At 35.9% G+C, this 24103-nt stretch overlaps 1 protein-coding gene across 3 annotated transcripts in view; it reads left to right on the top strand.

Moving 5' to 3' along the window:
• DOCK4 (dedicator of cytokinesis 4) overlaps positions 1–24103 on the top strand; it is a 235556-nt gene that overhangs the window by 67237 nt on the left and 144216 nt on the right. For 2 of the 3 annotated variants that reach the window (XM_083859833.1, XM_083859832.1), the window contains exons 2-7: positions 14513–14596; positions 15606–15646; positions 17995–18050; positions 19733–19829; positions 21484–21632; positions 22999–23083. In XM_083859833.1, coding sequence (XP_083715959.1) covers positions 14513–14596; positions 15606–15646; positions 17995–18050; positions 19733–19829; positions 21484–21632; positions 22999–23083 — 512 coding nt within the window. Of the gene's footprint in view, positions 1–14512; positions 14597–15605; positions 15647–17994; positions 18051–19732; positions 19830–21483; positions 21633–22998; positions 23084–24103 lie in introns of those variants that run through there. The other variant, XM_083859831.1, reaches the window with a different exon arrangement.

Here is a 24103-nt window from a genome sequence, read left to right as displayed (position 1 = left end):
AATATATTTTAAGAATTACTGAAGGAGAAAAAAACCTACCCCAAACCAGAAAGCTCTGAACACTCTTGTCCTGTCACCTAATTCCACTTCCTAGTCCTAGCCAGATAAGTTTTAAAAAGGGCTAACTTTGATGAAACCAGGTCAAACCTGAATATTTAATGTAAATCCCTAGTCTTGATAGAATACGTTCAAAAACTGAACTGGGCAAAGCAAGCTGGAAGGTTGAATGGTTAAGATGGTATTTTAGTCTTTGGCTTGTATTTGCCCTACATCACAATAACTCCATTGACCAGTATAGTATTTCTAGTGGTGATGAAACTTCACACTTAAGGTCAGGTCCTTTCTATGTCCCAGGTACTATTGTGCTGCTTTTGCAAAGACACAAATTAAAGATCTCTTTAATTCTAATTTGTCCATCACTACTTGATCACTCTATGTGCCAGTGTTGGTGTTTTTTTCAGTCCTTAAAATGACAAAGGGAGGGTAAGGATTTGAAGCAGTAAAATAAAAATTATTGAGTTAAGATGAAAATAAACTTTTGGAAAAGGTGAAGCATTGGTAGGAGTATTTCCAAATAAAATTCATAATGTGTCTTCTCACCTCTAATCCAGCTGAAATGCAAAGGCTGCGTTTTCCACTGGATGTACTTGAGCAAGAATATTCTGTTTTGGCACACTTGACATTTCCCATCCTTTTTGGAGACTGAAAGTGTTAAATAATCTAATTTCCATGCATTTTAGAAAACAAGTATGAAAAGTCATAGCACTTCACTGATTTTGCTCATATATAGTTTCCTTTCTGTGACACCTCTGTGGTTTATATGCAAGCCTTCAAGGATTAGGTAGGGTTATGTTAGTCTCATAATAGTATAACTTTCTGGCACAACAAGTAACCAAACCACCAATGACTGTAATTATCATAGCCATTAACATTACTGCTGGCTGGAAATAATGAATTTCAGTCCGAGCCCAGCAGTGATTGTTGGCTGACCTTTCAAGCAAACCTAGTGAAGTGGAAAAGGGATTCCTTTTAATTTGTGTGGTAATTTTAGAGTTAATAAATAGCATATTTTTAATAAGTGAGTTGAAATTCTCTAAGGAACTTAAAAGCAAGTTGCAAGCCTTGATGTGCCTACCTCTTACTTTCCTCCTCCTCCTCCAGTTTAACTGTGTATTGTGCTGCAAATCCCTTCCTGCTCTTTTTACTCCTACTTTCTTTCTGCAAGGAAAAATGACATTTTTCTTTGATATGATCCTTTCAATATGCTGTTAGGAAAAGTAAGTCCATTACAGGCTAGGTGTATTGTTGATTATTTACACACTTGTAATTGTTTTAATTAGTGAGTGAGAATAAATATGGATCAAAACCAACTGCTGAATCAAATCCAAAACAGTGTTTGTTCATGTACCATGCTCCAGGGATTCAGTATTTCATAGAATCACAGAATGTTAAGGGTTGAAATGGACCTTAAAAATCAGAACCCACAGATGACTGTCCTTTGGTCCCATGGACTTATGCACATTTAGATGTACAAGTCCATATATATTTCACTCTATATATCTATCTTGACTTCTTAAATTGGGAGTTCTTGGTCTAAAGATTTTTTTTGAGAGAAGAAGAGAATAATACAGAAATACTGAATCATACAGTTGTTCTAAAGTCAGCTATGACTAAGGAAAGTTCTAAAATATGTTTTTGCTTAACCATCTTCAGTTTCACCATTTGGTTTCCCTCTCAGCAACTGATTTTTTCAGTGCATTTGAAAGTCGTGTCTTTAAAAAAGAAATCTCTTTAGTAGACATGCCACATAATGTTCATCTTATCAATCCTAAGGGCTTGTTTCACTCACTTATAGAAACAACCTTACAGTGTACTGTTTGTCTAATTTACTTATGTTCAACACTTGCGTTTTGCTAATGAAGCTGAAGCTGAAACCAGAAATTGCTTGGTGGAGTACAGACACTATCAAGTTGAAGCAAGACAATAATGTCTGCATGAGTTTCGTATTCTTGTTTCAGAAGGTCTTTTCAAGCATGGGAGAAAAATACAGTTTTGTCTTTTCCTTACTTTATCTCCTGGATAAATACCACAAAGTCTATGTTATCCTATCTGGAGGCTATTAATTGTAGGGGAAAACCTCACAGTATTTACTAAAATTAATGATTTTAAATCAGTATATTAATTCTATCAGGAGTGTGTGATGTGATGTGATGTGATGTGGTGTGATGTCACTCTGTGGCACGGTGGCCAAGTGTAGCCCTGGAGTTGCAGTTTGTTTGCTGTCCCTCCTTGGGAATGGTCCCTCCTAGGCAGGGAGCCCTGCACTTCTTTGCTGAAGGTTTTGACTTGACTTTTCATTTTCCTTCATTCTCTGCCCTGTCTATGCCACATTCAAGTGAAGTTTGGTGGTGTCTTTTTCTTTAACTCTGTGAGTTTTGTAGCTTGATTCAGTGCAAAACAAACATGTGGCATCTGGCTTAATGGCGTGGATAGTGGCCAAGTGGATAGATTGCAAATCTCCTTAATTTGTGTTATCTTATTTCAGCATTGTTCCTAACCTCCTGGCAGACACTGGATTGACATAGAAGTCTATATACCTGTGTCTGCCAATTTTTCTTAGGCACAAAAGAGGGTTTTGAAGTTTCAGGAAGGAGTTCTGTATGTTCTTTCAACTGGAGAAGGGTTGAAAAATGCCTTGAAAACAGGAAGTCCCTGTGTCTGGTTTGCCTGGCACTGCTTGTCAAAACTGTGATTAGCTCCACTCAGGAAGTATTTTATGGTGCCAGATGATAGTGTGTGTCTCACAGTACTAATTTCTTGTTTTTCATGTTTTTCTGCACCTGTGGTATCTGAATGTATTCCTTGGCCTCTGTGCCAAATCTAGAGGAAGGATAGAACTGTTTCAATGGCAGGTATTTTTAGTGACTCTTCCAAGGTGTTAAAAACCAAAAGAACTATCTTGTCTCTTGAAATACTCTATATTAAAAAAAAGGATAAATCAATGAATTGTAATACTGTTAATTGTAATATAAACTTCTGAAGAGGACTCTTGGCTCATATAATTCCTTCCCCCAAGGCATCAAACAGAATGGTTTATAAACAGTTGCCAACTGAACCTGAACTCTCTTCGTCCTTAATTTGAGAGTAACAGGCATTATTCTTAAGCAAGCATGAGCAGAAAGTGGAGGTTCTGATATTTCAAGAAGACCCTAGGCTTGGATTTTTGAAAGTGCACTGTGCCACAGAAACACTGTTGAAATTATACAAACAGGTAGGGTTTTTATGAGCTTTGAGTGGGGAAAAAAGTGTATGCAGTTGTTACGTTTCAATTTGGTCACACATTTTAAAATAATTTTAGGATTTCTTTAAATATCCCTGAAGTTTTAACTTTATGGAGATTATGGATTAGTGATGAAACCTTGCAGGGCTAAATACACTGAATTCTGCTGCCTCAGCTGTTGAAATCAGGCTGAAAAGTGCAGTGGTTATTTTCAAACATTAAACCTAATAAACCAGCTTAAAGCCAGAGTGGGATATTTAAATTTGCATTCAGCTGTCTCTGAGGATTTTCACAGGAGGAAGTAGTTTTGCTTTACTAGTCCTGATAGCTGTATTCCAGTGTAGTTGAAATGCTTCTCAATTACACTAGATCAAAAAAGTTCAGCCTCATTTAAGATAAAGAAGCATATGCCAGGATACTTGTAAGTGATTTGTAATCGTCTTCCTTAGGTGCACTCTAATTCCACACCTTGCCAAATTTTCCTTTCTTTAAGGAGATTTTCTGATATTTTTATCTACAGACAATTGGCTGACCTGTGGGACAGGCTACAGAAGCTCACAATTACAGTTTATTTTTTTGTGTTAGCTAAATTGCACAACTTGCTTATTGCATAAGTTGATAAGTTTTTTGTTTCATTTCTAAAAAATACCATATTGCAATAATTTTTGGAGTGCAGCAAAAAAATTGTATTTAATAAATGTTGTTTGTAAGTAGAACGTGATTAAGGGTCATACTTTACATAAGCAGAATAATTTATTTATTTATAAAATGCTGTAGAGAACATGACATGAAAGCTAAAGTCAAAGTAAACATAAGTCTTACTGGTAAAAAGAAAGTACTTAATATACATTTATAATGGTATGGTTGAATATCAGAAAAAATGCAGCTTAGTAGTAAACTAAAAACTCATCTGAATTACAATTTTTTGTTATGTTTTGTGTGTGTGTTTGAGTATTCTAGTGTGGTGTTGTTGTTGTTGTTGTTGTTGTTGTTTTTGTTGTTTTCTTTTTTTTTTCACTTGTCTTCCACTGATGGCTGGTTGAATACAGAACTAAACCCTACTCTTCCAAAGGAAATACAAGACTGTGTACAATACATGGAAAGTGTTTCATCTCTATGGTCAATTGACAGGCCTGACTTTGTTGCAGAAGAAGGGTATCCTGTCTTTTGTATTAGTGAAGAAAATTTATGCTCTGCTTTTCTTGGCTTCCTGGAATGCTATTTATTACTTGAATGGGAGCAAACTGCAATTTTAAGGGGAAGCCAAAGTCTTTAGTACCAAGCACATGAAGTTTTTGAATTACTGCACTGTTGTGTACCAGTATTCCTCTTGGATGCTTCTCTAAGTTGGTGAAGAGTAATTCTTGCTGCTTGCACAGTGGTTGTCTTTTTTTTTTTTTTTTTTTTTTTTTTTTTTTTTTTCCAGTCCATAAGACTACAGCTCTTCTGAGCTTGATTTTGCATGATTTGTTCAGGGCTCTGAAATTATGTCCCCCTGAGTTCAGAGAAGTATGTCGTGTTATAATACTTTTGGGGAGGAAAGAGGAGAATAGGGAAATGTGTGGTTATTAGACTTTGGACCATACCCACTGTTCTGACATTATTATTCAGCATTCAATTGTAAGCACATACTCTTGTATTCAAGGCCTTCTTTGAAATAATTGTAATCCTATTATTCTGGAAAAATTTAACTGTTTTCTGGAAGATAACTCCTGTGTTTATAATCATGTGAGGCTTTTAATTTTCTGCTTCAGTTTCTGCTGGCTTGGTAGGCTATGACATGTAGCCAGCAAACCCTCTGGCAGATGCAAAATTACACCAGAGGTCTGTATTTGAAACAATGTAGGACTTTGTGTCTCTTAAGTTTTGGAGATTTTGGTGGGCTTCAATGGCGTACAAAATGTACTGAAGAGTTGAATGTACTGAAGATATCTGGCATTTGCGGCTTTGTTGGCTTTGGTAGACCTCAGATGATGCACTTGTTCTGTGGATACATCACAGAATCATTTAGGTTGGAAAAGATCTCTAAGATTATCAAGTCCAATCTTTGCTCAATCACCCCCCTGCCACCTATATCAGAGCACTAAGTGCTATGTCCAGTAGTCTCAAATACCTCTAGGGATGGTGACTCTACCACTTCCCTGGGAATTCTTTTTCAACATTCAACAACCCTTTCAGTGAAGAAACTCTTCTTGACTTCTAACCCGAACCTCCCCTGATACAGCTTGTGGCTGTGTTTTCTCTTCCTCCTTTCTTTATCATACCTGGCACTTACAGGAAGTGAGAAAATCCCTTCCTTGTTTAGTTGATTTTGCTCAGAAATTTGTTTCCCCAGAGGCTATGAATGAAACATAAATATTCTTCCAAGTAAATAGTTGTAACTCTTCTCCTTGATCATCCTTAATTAATAATTAAGGCAATGCCTTAACAAAGTTTAAAAATTATTAGAACTTTGGAAATACTTAGTCTTAATAAAAGTCATAGATATTTTTAGCTAAAAGAGGTTGCTCTTACAGGTAACGTCATCAGAACATAACCTACTTTTTTCATTTACTCCTTTCTACTGGCTGGATTTTTAAGTTGTTGCTGTTTTCAGGTAATAAAAGAAAATTCACCTGTAATCCTTCCTGTTTAACATGACAGTCTTAATGCATTGATACTGCATCTCTAGCTCTACACTGAAGAATTAAAGTGAGACCAAATGGTTGAACTGGCTGCAGACTAGTTCCTTTATCATAATTTGATTAAATGCATGAAAATTACACCTGTTTGTACAGAGTCCACCTTGCCTTCTTCCATGATGTCTCTGGTGGGTTTTACATTGACATTCCTTCTCAGTAGAGAAACATTCTGAGCAAATTCATGGGAAGAGTTGTGTCATTTATTTATAAACTCTTAAGTTGTACAAGATTTTCTGGATTTTTAATGATCTTTTTATTTGCTTTTTACTTTTAAATTCCTTGTTCCAGAACTAAGAAAATGCTTAACAGAGACAAGATGTAGACATAAAAAGATATCAAACAGGATTTCTAGGAATATAAAAGGTTTAACTAGATATTTGATAGAAGAAAGAAAACAATGAAATCTCATACCTGCGGGGACAGGGACACCGGTGGTGCATGCTGAATTATTCCAGTTTTGGTGTTCTAGATGGGCAGCCATTCTCAACAGCAAATAGGTATCATCATCACTTGTTGCTTTTAGTGCTCTGTTTTCACATATAGTCCTAATACCTAAGGTGCCCAAAGCAAAGAGTCAAAATCGTTTGCAGATAGTGAGAGAGCCAATCAAGCTGTCATCAAAGAGATTATAACATGCCTGCCTGTAGCTGAGATGTCCGATGAAGAGAGCTTGACAAGCATTCAGACATTCACACTAAACTGATTATCTATGTTGGAATCATCTATGGGTTTTGGCAGCACTGTAATCAGGGATTTGAAAGTGATTACCTTGCTGAATTCCAATGTTGGGCTGGGCACAGGAGGGAATACAGTCTGCGCCATGTCTTTGTGTATTTCAGACTTGGCATTTGCCTTATCTGTACAGATAGTGAATACTATTAGATTTTTGTTTTACAGGCAACTGAAGACTACGTTTCTATATTTATTCTACTTTATACACTGTTTTTAATACTTGGACAATGATGCAAAGTTTTCTGATGATTTTTGATGTGCCTTGATGTATTTTCATGAATAGCAGTTCAGTGAATATCCGTGTTAGGAAAATTCCACGCAAGCTCTCAATCCTTAAGAAAACTGACTGTGGCATGTGAGGAGCACTTGAGATGTTCAAAAGTCACACTGAGCTGTCATTATCTCAACTATGCATTTTATCCTTTTAATTGAGGTGTACACAGGCAAGAGAACTCACATTCTTTTGTTTCAATGCAGATTTGAAATGTTTATCCTTGGTAATCTGCAAGAGATTTAAGCGTCGCTTCTGTTATTGAAACTAACATTTGTATATATTGTGTTTATTGAAAGGAGATTAAATCGACTCCCCACCCCACTCCCTCTCTCTTTTCTGTCACCGTCTTCATTAGCTCGTTGCTGGTTTGCAGCAAACCTCCTGGGGTGTCTGTAGGCAGCACAATGCATTATGAACAGATGCCTGAGTTAACTTGTGTGTTAGAAGCATGAGCGTGTGGCTGTGCTCCACTCCATCCAGATCAATTCTTATGTAGGCGAACTCAGTGCACCTGATGGCCTTTTACAGTCAGCTCTGGACATTTGGCATTAGAAAAGCTGCATGCCTCCATGCCTTTCTGCTGCTAAATCCTGCCTATTTAGGAACCTGAAAAAGTTCTTCAGCTTCTTTTGAGGAGAAAAGGTTTCATCCTGGAATAAGTACAGCAGAGATGGAGACAAGAGATTTCTTGTTCAAACTTTCTCACAAGAACAAGGGCACAAGAAATTGCACTGTGAAATGAAAGGAAGAGTTTTTTTCTTGCATGAACATACTTAAACTGCAAGCTTACTGTGAGTTTGTGGACACTGATATTGTGATGCGTATAAATCCTAGTTATGAAAATTCATAGAAGAAAAATGCATCCGTGGTTGTTAAACACATGCCGTATGTTTAACATGATATGTTACTATGTTAAAAAATACTGTGAAAATACCATGTCTGACTCAGGAGAGCCCTGTGCCACAAAATGCTGAGAGTTGTGATACTGGATGCTTGCATTGTTTGCCAGTGGTCAGTAGCTTCAGATGTGAACTTACAAGTGGTGTGCTCAGGACAGCTGTAGACATATTTTTATTCTTTTTTAATAATGGCTATTGTGAAGATGATGTTGCACTTTCTGCAGCTGCTCAAAGTGCCAGATGTCTGTTGTATTTACTATGCACAAGGCCACATCAAAGGATTTTTTTTTGTATTTCTACAAAAAGACCGCTAAATCAGAACTTTCCTGAAAGATAATATATGTGTCATTACCTGCACAAAAGCAAGTTTGGTTTTCCATTATCAAGTCAAAATACAATATTAATGATTATTTTAACCAATGTAATAACTTCATCATGTTAGAAGCACCCCAGTTTCATTTGTTGCAGCTTTTTATTTGTTTTTTTTTTTCAACTGTTGAATAAAAGCAAAACCTCTTGAAATAGTTGTTCTGAAGGTCTCAGTATCTTAAGAGAATGGCAGTTTTCAGTCCAGAATAAAAACTTTAAAAATTGCTTTTGCTACCAAGAGGGACCTGATTTCAATTATAGCAGATAATATCTGGAATCAATAATAGCTTCTGGCCATCCGTTAGGAGGAAAAGAACAACAGTGTCTGCCTCATTAGTTCTTATATGCATATCTCCAGTTATTTCAGGCATAAAAATTTTAAGAATATAACCCTAAGCAAAACTTTGAAGTGGGCCAACCCCCCCTGTAGCCAGTTAATCAATTCCTTTTCTATCAGAGCATCTTGTTCCCTGTCAAAGCCAGTCCCTCTGACACAATGTTCCCACCCTTCGAATCTGATCATCTAGTGTGTACTTACCACATTTCTGTGTGCTTTATATGCCACCTTTTTTAATTGGGGCATCATGACTTAGAGCACTGAACTAGAGTCCATTTTTTACTCAAGCATTTTGCATGCAGAATATGGCCAAGTGTTGCTTCGCGTATCTGTCTCTCAGGTCAGCTCAGCGTCGGCTGGGCCACCCTGCTAGCTCTGATACGCCCAACAGTACCTTTGCGTGGGTCTTTGGCTCCGCAGTGCTTTTGCCTTGGCTGTCACGGCCGTGGTTCGAAAGAGGGGACACTCCAGGCTCAGGGAGAAAGGTTTTATTCGGGTAACTCAGGGGCAGCCCCTGGTTCCAGGCCTGTGCCTCTGGGGAGTGACCCCCGGCCTGTCTTGCAGGGGGTTTTTGTTCCCCTAAAATCTCGGGGGTGGACACAAGTTACAAGACCAATGAAACAAAGCCAGGTGGGTAAGGCCAAAATGCAATACACAACATTAACAAATCAGGTGAATTTGGGATGTGGTCCTGGGAGACCCACCAATCACTGTCAGACACCTCTCCTGAAGGTTTTGGGACCTGGGGGATGATGGACATGGAGGGGAGAATACAATAGGATGGGGGAAAATATAATAGGATGACCGAAACTCTGGGCAGAGGATTAGGTTGCCTTAGCAACTCTTATCAACTTCTGATAAGAACAATCCAAGACAAGAACTTTGCCTGGCTAGGGTTAAAGTCCAAATCACATCAAACTTACAACTAAAAAACCTATGAGACAATTTCAGCACCCCCACACCCAAGCAGTAATTAATTATTAAAGTAATTTATGTTCTTCTACCTCACCTCTTTTCCCCACTCTTCTCTCTTCAGTTGAAGGACTGTTTTTTATTATCTGATACCCAAGTATGCTTTTGTCATACAAGTGCTCATTTTTGAACGTCAGGTAGTTGCTGTAGATATGACTTCTTTTCATGCCATTATATATGGGAATGTATGTCCTGCCACACAACCCAGAAGTGAATGTGTAATGTGGCTCCTTTTGAGGTGTTGACCTTAATTCTAACTTGTGACGAGGGCATCTTGAGCACCATGTCATGTGGGACCCTTTGTGGGGAGACATTTTCATCTTGTAAACATTAAGTCAAGCCAACCATAAAACCAGCTTGTTCTGGGTGCCTCAAACCTTCTTTATAATGCTAACTTACAGCTAAGGTTTGTGTACAGTAGTTGCAAGCAGAAAAATATCTTGATTTAGTTTTTAGAATGCTATCTACACTCTTGATGAGCAGAAGCTGCACCAAGTGCCCCACACAGTTTAGGCTTTAATTAAGACCTCGGACTTAGATAGATCTTTTCACGCACCAAGCATTTTCATGTGTAAAACTGTCCAACAGTGAGCACATCCAACCAGAGATTTTGAACGAGAGCACAAAGATGTATTTTGTTTTGAGAAGCTGAACTTAGGAGTAAACCAAACCAAAACTGAAGTTGCTTTAATACTGCTTGTCACTACAGTTCTCACCATATGATTTCACTTTCTGTATAGATTAGGTTTCCGTATCCTGGATTGTTGTCTTGCTTTCTTATTCTCTGGGCATCCTTTGACAGCCAGAAAATATTTAATAAAGACACCTACCTGACTGCAGTATTTGAGCTCAGTTTCTAAAATATCTCTGAGGACATATCCTGCTACAAACTTTTATTGTGGAGTTCCATATTTATTCTGTGGCGGAGAGGTGATTGAAGAGGACATCAACCACTGTTCCTGTTCTTGAAAAGGACATTTATATGACCTTCAGCTACTACAATGACAAAAAATATATCTAGATATGGTTTTGGTACATAGCTTCCTGGGGATGTGTATGTGACAGTCCATCTGCAAAAACTGCAGGTATTGGTAAATGATCTGGATTCAGAGTAGAGTTTTCTCCTCCTGTCCATCTTCCTTTTCAATGTCTCTGGTATACAGTTGCAATGGAACAGAGAGATAGTGATAGTCACAACAGCTATTGTTAGAAGAATTAAATTGGGAAGTTTATGATGCATATGGGTAAGCGAATGCTGTATATAAAAAAAGTCCAGTTCTATGAGTATGATAAATATGTACTGCTCTAAAGTTAGGTTGAGAACACCTGAAGCCATGGTCACTGCAGAGTGATTAATTATACACTTACTACTACTAGAAGAAAGAATTAAGGAGCATCTGCTTTTGTAAAACAATGGGGTCATTGGAAAAAAGGGTGAGATGTTTAGTACGTGAAATTTTTATTATGGCTTTCTTAAGAACCCTGTGTCCTAGCTGAACCCTGGGATCTTCTCTGGTGGAACAGCAGCCAGCTCCATCCGTGCCTTAATTTTTATGCTCCCTGTAGTCTACTTAAGTATATACAGCAAAGATGAACTAAAAAGGCATGGATCATAGTATAGATGAATCCACAGATTCTATAGAGTTCTATCAAATCTACAGATTCTGTTGAGTTCTATAGAATCTACAGAATCATAGAAGGTTTGGAAGGGACCTTAAAAATCATCTTGTTTCGACATTTTCCCTAGACCAAGCTGCTCAGAGCTTCATCCAAAACCTTATCTCAAGTGTTCACAGGAATCCACATCCACAACTTCTCTGGGCAACCCATTCCAGTGCCTCACCACCCTCACATTAAAGGATTTTTTTTTTTCTATTATGTAAGCTAAACCTACCCTCCTTCAGTTTGAAGTCTTTCCCCCTTGTCCTGGCACTATATGCTCTTGTAAATAACCTATTACTACATCAGCCAATTCCCTCAGGATTCTGGCATGTATCTCATCAGGTCCCCATTGACCTATATACATTCAGGTTTCTCAGATGGTTATGAACCTGGTATTTACAGTGAAGAACTTTGCTCCCCCAGTGCCTATCCTGCTGTCTATCCACTCCTGAAGTGTGGAAAGAGAGGTTGCCATTGAAGACCGAGGCAAAGAAGTTGTTGAGTACTTCTGCCCTCATCTGTTGTTGCCAGTTGTAACAGTTGTTATGATGGCCACCTTCTATCTAGGTCCCAGTTCTGAAGCATGACTTGATTATTACAACATTAGCTGAGTAAACACTTGTGAGTAAGTTTATCTGTGAGTTCCTGTGCTTTTCATGGAGTCCTCTGCTGCTCTTCAGTGTTCTGTATTATACTTTGATTGACACTGTTAAACACCACAGGCTACCTGTTTTGAGCCTGACCTTACTGCACAAGAATCCAGGGAAAGTTTTTCAAGTGTATCAGGCGAATGTGCTTAGAGGTAAAGATGATGCCCTCCTTTCTTTCTTTCTTTTTCTGGTACTCTGCAGGCCATCCTTCTAGAAGATATTTCAAAGTATAATTTTGTTCTTCTATACATGCTCTAAAATGATTTCTAGCTATTTTCTACACTGTGTCATATTTCAGTCTCTTTTTGTCCTAAAACTTTTTTCCTTTAAACTTATTAAAAAAAAAAAAAAGAGAGAGAGAGAATAGAGAAAGAGCTTTAACAACTCTAGTAACTAAGTAATAAAAACTGATAAAAACTGAATGTCACAGAAAAGTCAAATCATAACAATGTGATAGGATATATTGGCTCTTAAGGAGAAAATTACTGTAATTTTTTATTTCATGGAGTTTAAAAATAAGACATCTCACAACTGTAATAACAGATGAGAGTTTGGTTTGGCTTTGCATACTTCTTCAGTTAATTCCTTAATTTTATTTCGGTTGCTGTACATGCTATTTTGGTAGGCTTCATTTAAATTTTGCTTCTTTCAAAGTAGAAAGGAGACCAGTGACTTCTGTCATTCCAGTACCACAGCGGAATTTAGATGTGTATTGCATTGATATTCAGGGAGTTTGCTTTTTATTTTATTTTTTAATAGTTAATAAACTGTTTCAATTTTCAGATCTTTGTAAAAGAATTAATTGAAAATTCTTGGGTTTTTTCAACTCTTAGACAAACTTTCTCACTGTACTAATGCTGTCTTGCTACTAAGATGCTTTAAAATTGGTGTACTTGATCATGGTGTGGAACCAAAGTAGGTTTTTATTTCATGTTGCATATCTCACAGTGTTCAGTTCAGTGTAAAAAACTTGAAGAGTGAGAGTAGCATCAAGATGAACAGAAATTGATTCAATACACGTTCTTGAGGAGGTTCAATACCGTGAATACTGGTCTCATGTTGTACCAAACTTTTAGGGTCTGTCCAGGGATATAATCTCACAGAGTTTTTTCAAAAGGCATAAAGACAATCAAGCACAGTGATGATTTTCTCATGAGTGATGAGTGAATACAATGAGTTTCGAAGTCTTCAAATTTTGAAGAAGGATTTGGCAAAAATATACTTTTTGTGCATTTTAAAACATGCCTTATAGCATAACCATATCCTGTTGGTTTACTCCTAAAATCTGGAGCTTTCTTCCAAAGATTCACAAAGGAATTTTCAGTTTCTGTGGTTGCTGGCAGCTACTCTCTCCTGCTGCCTTTGATGAACAATGTGGTAGGCACAGATGGTGGATGACAGGTTATGTTGTGTTTGAGTGTAGTGTCTGCTTGTGGCAAGGGTAGACCTCCAGCAGCAGGCAAGAGCATATATATCTCCTTGCATATATGCATGTCCTTTTGGCTTTTTTATGTGAAGTTTTCTTGTCATGCCTCTCAGTTTGTGGGGTTTCTTTTTTTCCTGTGAGATTTGGGGTTTCCTGTCTAGATGTGTAGATACCTGACAGCAGTAAGACTGCTGTTAAGCTACAAAGTCTTTTTGTGCATCACACCCTGGTGGATAGGCTGTTTTCCTCTCAATTCTTCAAAATTAAGCTCTGGAAGAAGATTACAATACAGAGAATCAAAAGCACTATTGCTTGGTCTCATAGCCTGAATAAGGCAATATTTTAATTCAGCATTTCTAGTACAGTAAGGACACAATTGAATAGCTGAATTGCTATCTAGCATGTTAATGGATTTTTAGTAGTTTTAGGAGTTAGCTCTTTGACTGGCTTTTGGGTATTATGTTTTGATTCTGGATGAAAAAATAACTGTCTATTGTTTTAGAGGTAACAATATAAGACTCAATATTTGACCATTTTAAGTATTTGGGAACATCACTGCTCTGCTGGATGTTTTATTTCTGAAGCATGTTTTATCTCCAGCTCCATTTCTGTAGCTCTTGTCACAGCCTGAGCTCATGACCTCCCTTCAATGGCTTTGGTGAAGCTGCAGGGGAAGGTTAGTGTGCACTTGATGCATTGGAGTGAACAACATGCTTTAGTGGTTTCCACCCCCATACCATTTCCTCACGTTTGGGATTATATGGAGTGCTAGGTCTATAGCATCCATTAAGCAAATGTAAGATAAGGTTTTCTTTTCATGGTGTGTGAGTGGTATGGATGGCACCAAAAATATTGGCACATATTGGCACTTTCAGCTTGCAAAATTCTGACATCTGATGCGTGTTAGTGTAAGCATTTGGAACAAAACACTTTCTGTCCTTCGGGGTACCTATAATCTAGCTAATAGTGTTCTCCAGTACAAGCTTTCCATTCATGTTTCATAAGGCTGTGTTTAAGCTTTTTTCCTGAGTCCTGTGTTTTGAATTTTTGGCTCATAAATGGCTTAATGATTCTTTGTTTTTATTTTTTACTTTTTTCACGGCTTATTGAATTTGAGGAAGCTGTTTGTTTTGACATGTAACTTCATGGTAATATACTATTTTGTTAACAATAGGAATAGTAATTTATATTTTATTGTTGTGACTAATTGAAGCATATTATATTTTTCAGTAATTGCTGGTTTTCGAGGGACAGTCCCACATGGCCTATCGCTGGAGATTGGAGATACCGTTCAAATATTAGAGAAATGCGATGGTGAGTTCACAGGTGATTCCAGTGATAATTAAGTTTTGTGTATTGATGGTTTGAACCCCATTTGATATACATTTGTTTTCTTAAAGTAACAGATTGTTGAAGTCAATAGTGTAATACATTTTGGCCTCTTTAATTTCTTTTCTACAGTTCCAGTGAGCTCTAATCTCTATAATAATTAATTTGCAGTACATTAATTTTTATTTCACCCCTCTGTTTAATAAACATTTACAGAGGATAAGAGTTATAATGGAAAGAAAGTCTCTCATGATTCTTTTACTTTCTTGGTATTTCTGAGGGAAGCCTGGCTGTCATCAAGACGTTTTCAAATTAATTCAAAATCAAACTTTAAAACTTAAAGCAGTGTAAGCATTCTCTTCTGCCTCTGTTTTGCATTAGAAAATGCAAAAATAATTTTAGCAAATGTCTGTTGCTAGTTTCAGAGAAATAAAGTTGTATTTTCTTTTTATAATTTACCTCCTTAACAGATAAAATTTAACACATTGGGTTTTTTCATTTTTATTTTTTTTAATTGTTGGGATCATAGAGGGTTTTTTCTTTTAATATCATATCAGGATTATAAATGGTTAAACTTGTAAGAGATGTTCTCTTAGAATGTATAGGATCTATTCTGTTGAATCAGGTATATTATGAATTTTGTATACCATTGTGGTTGATAGATGTAGAACCTAAACTCCAGAAATGATTTGTAAATATTTTGAGTTAGTAAGAAACTATTTCTGTTTCAATGCAGAATTTACCTAGGTTACATTGTTATAAACATTTAGGAGTACAGGCTTAAAGAGTAATTCCTGAAATAGTGTGAATGAAGTAATCCAAATATGAACTGGTTTAAATGAAATACCTTTCACTATATGGAAAACCTTTAAAATTAATGTAGTCTGACATCACTGTGGAATTGTCATATCTGTCCAAAAGGGAAAGATGAAATCTGTTTTACATATGTAAATGATTTTCACAATTCAAAAATCAAAATGTATTTTCTTCACAGGATGGTACAGAGGATTTGCCTTAAAAAACCCCAATGTTAAGGTAAAGGTCAATTTCGGTTTTGCATTTTTGGGCAAAAATGTATGTTTACTTTTTAAAAGTTAATAATCTGTTTTTAAGTGTATGATATTTACTCTTAAAAGAAAACCAGAGCTTAGTGTTAAGTATATTACTGGTACTACTTTAATTAGATTTGCACATGGATTACTCTTCTGAAATGCTTCTATGTATTAGGATAATACACTTTACAAATCCAGGGCTGTGGTGAATTTTCTTTCATTTCCAAATTTTAGATTTTCCACTCAGAGGAAGTTTCCTAAGTAGAAGGGAAAAGACTACTGAGAGTACAAATTGTAGACACTGTTGGAAAAGTTTGCTAAACTGTGCCTATTTTTCTTGATGCTATGAATTAATTTAGAGCAGCCAGTGGAGACAGCTAGTTTATAGGAGCCACATGCAGAGTATCAATTGAATAAAATATATGAGTTGTCATGTAAAATATATGGTTCATTTTGGTTTTCTTGGATGTGTAGTCTTATTTCCATAGTAACATAGTATTCTAAACCAGACTTCACTGATTTATTTGTTCTGCATTCAGACATGTTAAAGTTACTGAAATTTATGTTTCAGTGTCTGTTTGTGTTGTATGTATAAGCTTTACTTGCTTTATTTGTCTTTCTATTTTCTTAACCTCTTCTGTTGTCTTGCCTCTGTGACTGTACAGATTTTGTTTTTCATGGGAAAGAAAGACCTTAAGTTATCTCTTGATCTTTTAACCTGCATTGTAAGCTTTGCTCTTCTTTTTCTGTCCTCATTTCTAAGATTCTTCAGCTGCAAAAAAGGCACATACACAATAATTTTGAAAAGTTTCTAAGGGCTCATATCAAGTCATTGGCCTTTTGTGCCAAGGCCTGTGGTCTCTAATCACATAAATTTCCTTTCTTTATACAGAAGGTCGATTCAAACAATAAATTTAGCCACAGAGTCTAATTTGATGTTTACTACTTTGACCTCGTTGATGTATATTGCAGTTTGATTTATAAGACATGAGCAGTTATGGTTTGTTATTGCATCTTCTGTGTTTTTTGTTTCAATTCTCACCACATGCTTGCTGTCAGTCTTGCTTTGTGGTCTGTCAAATGTGTGATGGAAGTTATGAATAGGTTTTCTAAACACGACTTGATGTGTGAAGAGATGAGATACGTATTCTCTGTTTTCCTAGTGTGAATGCAAACAGTTTTCTGAATCGGATTTTTGAAGGGAGTCTCTCCAAAAGTAAAATCATAAGATTTATGAAACCATAAGCACCCAAGAGGTTCTTTGTTGTTATTGGCATTGCTCTGTCAAGATTCTTCCCTTGTTATTCTGACGGCTTTGACACTCAAAGAAGTTATCTTTGGCAGCTGGTCTGCAGTAGGGGTGCACATGCAGCCATCCTGTTCCCTGACACATTGTTACACCTGCAAGGCTGTGTGTCCTACTGTCCTTGGGAGATGCTCCCCTGAACTACTTTGCATTACAGAGGAATAGGAGCTTTTAAAAGGGTAGTTGCCTCTACACAGAAGATTTGGTTTTGTTGAAGGTCTAATGGCTGTGTGAAAAGAAAATGGGACACCATCTTCACAAAGGAAAGCTGTATGCAGCTGTGCTTATTATGAAGAGACTATATATGTATTTTCTCTCACTGCATGAGCTGTAGTATTATCTTTCCAGCCAGAGGCTTGGAGCTGACTTGCTTAATTTTGCTTGTTCTGGTTTGTGAAGGTCAGTGTGCTGTAAGAACTGTAGGACTGTTGCAGCAGTGCTGTGTGTTTGAGAATGGTGGCGAGCCCTTAAACGACTGGAGAAGGGCTGCTCCTGGCAGACACAACCTCTTTTATAGGCATCTACCACAACTTTCCTGGGCACTGCAGGCAGAGTAGCTACCAAATTAGACTCTGTTTTGATTTTCGTTATTTACTTGACTTCATTTTTATTGAATATTGTTAACTTCATTTATTCTGTTTAATTTTGAAAATCCCTGTCTGAAAACCCTTATTTTGAAGATGTGGTTGATGAGACATTATCCCCCACAGCTGGTCTGTTTCTTATCAAGGTGGGAATAATGAGTAAAACCATCTGCCATAAGGTGACTCTCAAACAATCTTCTGTGTGTTCTACATGTGTTTGTCTTCTAATTTTCTGAAGTGTTAAACAATTTAAATTCTGAATATGGCATTTTAGTTTCTCTTAGAGCTATACTGAGTATTTATTGCATTCTTTCCTTGTGTGTGTTTTTTTGTTAATTTGGAAGACTTTGAATTCAGCATGCATTTGCATATTGAATGGTACTAAATGGAATGCCAAACTCATGTAAGGGGACGTTTTTACCTAACTTTTTTATTTTTCAGGGCATATTTCCATCTAACTACATTCACTTGAAGAATGCATGTGTTAAGAACAAAGGGTATGTGTGAAAGGTTCTGATTTCAAATATTCAAATATATTCACATGGTCAGTTACTTGTGCCAAAAATTATTTACTTATAAAGTAAATAATTTAGTTATGTTATGATATCTTCAGCTTACTGTCAGAGAACTTGAAATGTTTGTCTTTAGCTAACCTGATATTCCTGCATGATCATAAAATTGGAAAGCTATATCCAGAAAAGACACCAAATACAATTGGGAATATCATTCTGTATCATCTAGAGAAAAGGGGAAACAATTATATTAAGTTTGGCTTGAAAATGGCATTGCCTTAATTTGAAGAAATTATTCTGTACATAAGCTGTCTTTTAACCTGCTGTTTAAGATTAGCTGTTTTCTTTGAGGGCAGTAGCTCTACCATGGTAGACAGTTACCATTTTACAAAAAAAGGGTAAAATAATGTATCAGTTTATTTTATCAGTTATTATTTGATAGAATATTTTACTAGGCCTGTAAATGAATAGACAAACTTTTTCCTTCTTTTCTTCAGATGGAGAGCCAATATTTATTTTTGACAGCAACTGATGTCTTTTCCCATTTAGAAGAGTTGATAAAAACCAGAATCATTGGTTAAAATTAGCTTTAAAATTTTGGTTTAGAATTCAAATTACCTGACATAAAAAACCCACTGATTTTTTTTGTGTATGTGTGTGTGTAAAACCTCAATGGTATTACTTTTAAAACTTTAAAACTTTAAAAATTTTCAGTGATCTTAGCTCAACATTTTTTTTCCACAGTTTAGTTTTACTTAATTTTTAATTGTTCATATTGTATCCTTTATTGGAATTTGTTAGTAGAGAACTGATATAAAACAGTTTAAAAACTGTTTAGGTAAGGACATTTCTTATAATATATGGATGCCTGAACATGAAGTGACCTTTGTTTTGGGAGCATGAACTAGTGTGCTGAGGATCATTATTCATGATGGGCAGAAATAATGATGAAGACTGTAATAATATTAAAACAAGTTCCATTCTCACAGATGAAAATGTCCCCATATTACTGTTAAACTCCTTATTGTCCACTATGAATTTACAGCCACATGTGGTTTGTCATGCCCTAGGATCCTTTTCCCCATTTAAAGTTGTTGCTAAAGCTGAAATTTGGTGAAACAAAATTGTAAGCCATCACAATAAAATAAAGTTTAAAGGCAGAATAATTCTGTTAGTGGGCACCATGACAGTATTTGCATGGAGTTCCATTTTTGTTACATCTATTTCCTTTCTTAGTTTGTTTCCTATTCAGGCCATGTTCCCTGCTGCACATCATGGCCAGGAGCTGTCAAATGGTTATGTTAATTTAGTAAGAGGGGCAAGATATCATGAAAAAAGTAATCCAGGCTTGAAAACCTGAAGTGTCAATATCCCTTTGGAAACTATGGGATTTATTCTGCTGCGTCATTTTTGGTATGCTTATCTCATAGTAAAAAAACTCACCTTGACTTCTCTAGGGCCAAGAATTTCCATGGGGATTAAAGTATTTCACCCAAAGTTTTTCCATGGGGATTCAATAAATATACAAATAAAATGTGTCATGATCTGAAGGAACATTTGTGTAGATTCACAGACATCACTGTTGGCAGTAGGAAGTCTACGTATTAGTGACTGCAATGGGATTAGTAATGCTTGTGCAATATCATGTCTTCTTCTGCATGTTACAGACAATTTGAAATGGTTATTCCAACAGAAGATTCTGTTATTACAGAAATGACATCAACTCTTAGAGACTGGGGAGCAATGTGGAAACAGCTCTATGTGGCAAGTACCCCGAATAATGTTGCTTTTATATAACGTAACCTCAAAAGGTGCACTGTTTAAATGCTTGGGTTTAGTTGAAGTATATATTTCAGAAAAAAACACCCGAAACATTCAGTTTGTTTTTTAATTATTTTGCTAATACCTTGAAATTTTATTTTGAGCTTCATAGTGTTATTAGCATGTATCTTGTATTCACATGAATTACAATAATATACATCAGTAGAAACTATAGGATACCAGGACCAAAAATGCACCTGAATTACTGTTTATTCAATTTGTGTTTTTGACTGCAGAAATGAAAGCTCTGTATACTCATGGCTGATGGAAAATTGTGAAAACATACTGTCTGTATAGTCTCTTATAATGTTCCTACAAAGTCCTTTTTGTCTCCTGTTTCTAATTCAAGGGCTCTTTCTATGACCTTTTTTCCCTTGGTTTTCTTTTACTTATAATGTTCGTATTTCCCTCCTGTTGTTACAGCAGTTGTTTCTCTTTTTGGCAACATTTTTCTTCACTGCTGTTGTTATTGCATGTTCATAATTACTCTGGTTTTCTTCCTTTCCAGACAGAAAGCCAAGACAAGCAATAAATTAATGCCCTTTTAGTGAGCTTTTGAAGTAAATGAATGTCAAGTAAAAAGAGCAGATTTATCAAATTGCAGTTTTTTAGAGTACTTGGAATATAAAAGTTGTTGATGGGGAGTAATGGTACTTCTAAATGAATTTTAGGTTTAACTTATGCAGTGGAAGTAGCTGAACTTTATTTTTATGCACTTTGTTCATAGGAAGAAGGAAAAGGGAAATGGACTTAGGGTTTTGGGCAAGAATTAACAAATCTTAATAGGAGTGTTTTTTCAGCTTTGTGTGATGAATCACTTGGATGAAGGTTGTAGTAATTTCCTCAAGCTAAAGGTTCTCAAAAAAACTATGTAAAACTACTTAGAATTAGTGAAGGAAGAGTTAATAGATTCTTCTAGAACAGAGGTTCGTTTATGGGAAATTGCTTTGCCCTTAGCTGGTATATAATTAAAGTAGGAGGATGTGGTTTCAAAGCAGTCATATTCACATAATTTCTTCTACTTCACATTTAGATAAAGAAGAACTGTCTGAAAAAGATTCTGTCTACGTGATACTATTTATTTATGTTTAGGTGGTAGTGTGTAGAGTTATATCAATGCAAGGGAAAATTAAAAGAAAGTAACAGTGGTTCAGAGTGAATGCTCAGAGCTACTGCTTTTTCTATCCTCTATCTGAACTATGAGTTCAAATAGTCTTGAAATACAGACAATATATTCAGTTTGGATAAGACAGCAGCATAGAATGAACATGCTCTTGGAATAAAACAATGCTGTGTTGTGAAACACATGAACCATTTTTTGTTGAATTTTTGTCATATCTGTCATGTACATTAGATTAGTTTAGTGTGAGAGACACAAGGAGTTGGACTGGAATATTGGAATGGGTGTGGTGCAGAGGCAAGGTCTGAAACTATTTTATATGCACACATGTGCAGGTATTATGGTCACAGTGGGATGGAGAATAAAAGAATAAGTAAGGGGAAAAAGAGTTTTCCTAATTTCCTCATTGTGTATGTATTTATTAGGATTGTCAGCTTATACTGGTGATGTAGAGGCAATGATATTTTTGTCTCACAGAGGAATGAGGGGGATCTCTTTCACCGCCTGTGGCACATAATGAATGAAATCCTGGACCTGCGAAGGCAGGTCCTTGTTGGCCATCTCACCCACGATCGAATGAAGGATGTCAAGAGACACATCACTGCTCGTCTCGACTGGGGCAATGAGTGAGTGAATATAAATAAATGAAATGTAATAAAACTGTAAAACCAGTTCAATCAATCAGCCAGGCTGACTGTAGAATGCTGAAATAAAGAGCAAATTTCTAACAAGTGTTACCTTTTTTTTTTTTACTTTCTCCTTCATTATTTTTGTGTCCACTATGTTTTAACAGTGAAAAATGACTTATTGTTTAATTCTGCTTTTTTATATCAGTGTAATTTATGTAGCAGTAGTATTATTTATAAGAGAATTTTATTAGAATATCTGAAGCAGCATTTTACATCTTTTTAAAACACATGATGCCTGCATGATGTGTTTAACATCACTTTGTGTTCTAACTGAAACTATGTTGGTTGACATTGCTTCTTTTTTAACTTGGTCACACAATTTAGTTCCTACTTGGGCATCTCTGACAGACATCCAGTTACTGCAATCTGCATCTTTCTTTAATCTGAATAACTGAAATAAGCTAACACAAATTGTACTATCTTGCCTTTTTTTTTTAAGCAAGAAAATGGTTAAAACCCCCTCTGGCATTTAGGTGCTGTTTCCAAAGTCTTTTCTTAGCATAAATTTATACAGCTAAATGCAAACTAAAGGAAACAATATTCAATAGTAAAATTAACTGAATTTACAGGGTTTCTACAGCTGTCTGAAAGCATAAATACCTATTGGAGTGAAAGGGTTGTGATTAAGTGTGTATGATTACCTGTCTTCTTAGAGTTTTGCAGTAACTGAAACAAATTAATTGTGAAGGTTTTTGATATGGACAGTTCCTGCTCTTTAAAGCATATTTTTGAAAATGTTTTTAATCTTTTGAATTTTCCTAAATTCAGCATGACTGCCTTGGTATCCTTATGCATTCTTAAACATTATTGCTTGCTGCTCTGCTGGAAATAAATTGTATTCCTGTTGATTTAAGCTCATTTCCTTTTTTTGTTCAGGGGATACAGGCAAGCATCTTTGACACCATCCAGTCCAAATTGAAAATAAACTGATGTTTTTGCATTTGAAGGATTTTCTTTTTATCTTCCTTTCCATGGTTGTTATTCAAATTGACACTACTGGTGCATTCACACTGAAATGTTCACTGTAGTACAAAGGACGATGTCCATTGCACATTGTCCACAAAGTGAAACAGATTTTAAAATTGTGGGAAAACAGTCAATGTTGCAAAGTGGAGAGAGACAATGAGTAAAATGTGAATGGTGGATACAGCCAAAATACATTAAAACAAAACCAAAGTCAACTAATTGTAGAGTACTAGTTACTGTGTGCATTGTTTATTGGAATAAACAGCAAACGCATGCTGAGTTAATTTGTTTCTTTTGAAAGTAGAAACTACTTACTGTTATTCTATTTCTCATGCAGACAACTGGGACTTGACTTGGTTCCAAGAAAAGAATATGCTATGGTGGATCCTGAAGAGATTAGCATTACAGAGCTCTTCAGGCTGGTATGTGAATGTAGTATCTGGTACTTTTGCTATCAAATTACATACTGATAGTTTGATGTCTGCTCTTTTCTATTTAACCAAAGTATACCATTTTTGATCAAATAAATTGGCATTTCATAATGTAATGAGTTTTACTATAAAGAATTCTTTGATTTGATTTCAAATTTGTGTGCACACATGCTTAGCTTAAATGTTAAAAGTTTTGTTTTCTGATGTACTGTTAAAATTATTACTGCTAATATGAATTTAATCATCAATAAAAGCTTATGGGACTCTACCATTAGAGCTTTACTTGGCTCATGAGCCTGTCTAGATAAGCTTTGTGGAAATATAATAATAGTATAATATTGTCACAATTAATTATACTGGGCTCTTGGTACTTTCTAATATATTAATGTAAATAGCAGTTAAATTGCATAAGAAAGCTTTCCTTTGGGTGTAAAAGCCCATCTTGATTTACTAAAACCAGCACTGATATTTCTTATTCTGATTAAATCTCCAGCGAGGTCTAAGAAAACTTGCCAATTCATTTATATAGGCTTTGGCTCATATTTAAGTACTGCAGCTGTTACAGATACACAGTTCTGAGCCTTGTGTGCTTAAGACTAAGCTTGTATTTAAATTGAATTTTATTTATGATAACTTTTGTATTTAAATACAACCCCCCCCCCCAGAAAATCATTGCTACATTTTTTTGTGGATCTGAAATAATTATGTATTTTTAAAAATAATTTTTAACTTGCATTTTACTTGTATTGTTAACTTGTGATGTCAAGCCTAATAATATATTCTTTGTGCTAGAATCAGTATACCGTTGAGTAATTTTGAAGTCATGGAGTGGACTTTCAAAAATAAAAAGGGAGGGAAAAGGTAACCTCAGTATGAAGGCTATATAACTTAAAAAGATATGCTGTTTAAAATGTAAGAGAGTGATAGTACAACTTAATATTGTCCTTCTCTTAATTGGTGACTAAAATGCAGAAGGCATAAACTATGAAGTCTCATCAAGACAATTTATAA

Source organism: Zosterops lateralis (genome assembly GCF_965231275.1).
Source record: "Zosterops lateralis genome assembly, chromosome: 4".
Classification (NCBI taxonomy): Eukaryota; Metazoa; Chordata; class Aves; order Passeriformes; family Zosteropidae; genus Zosterops; species Zosterops lateralis.
This window is presented reverse-complemented; position numbering and strand designations above follow the sequence as displayed.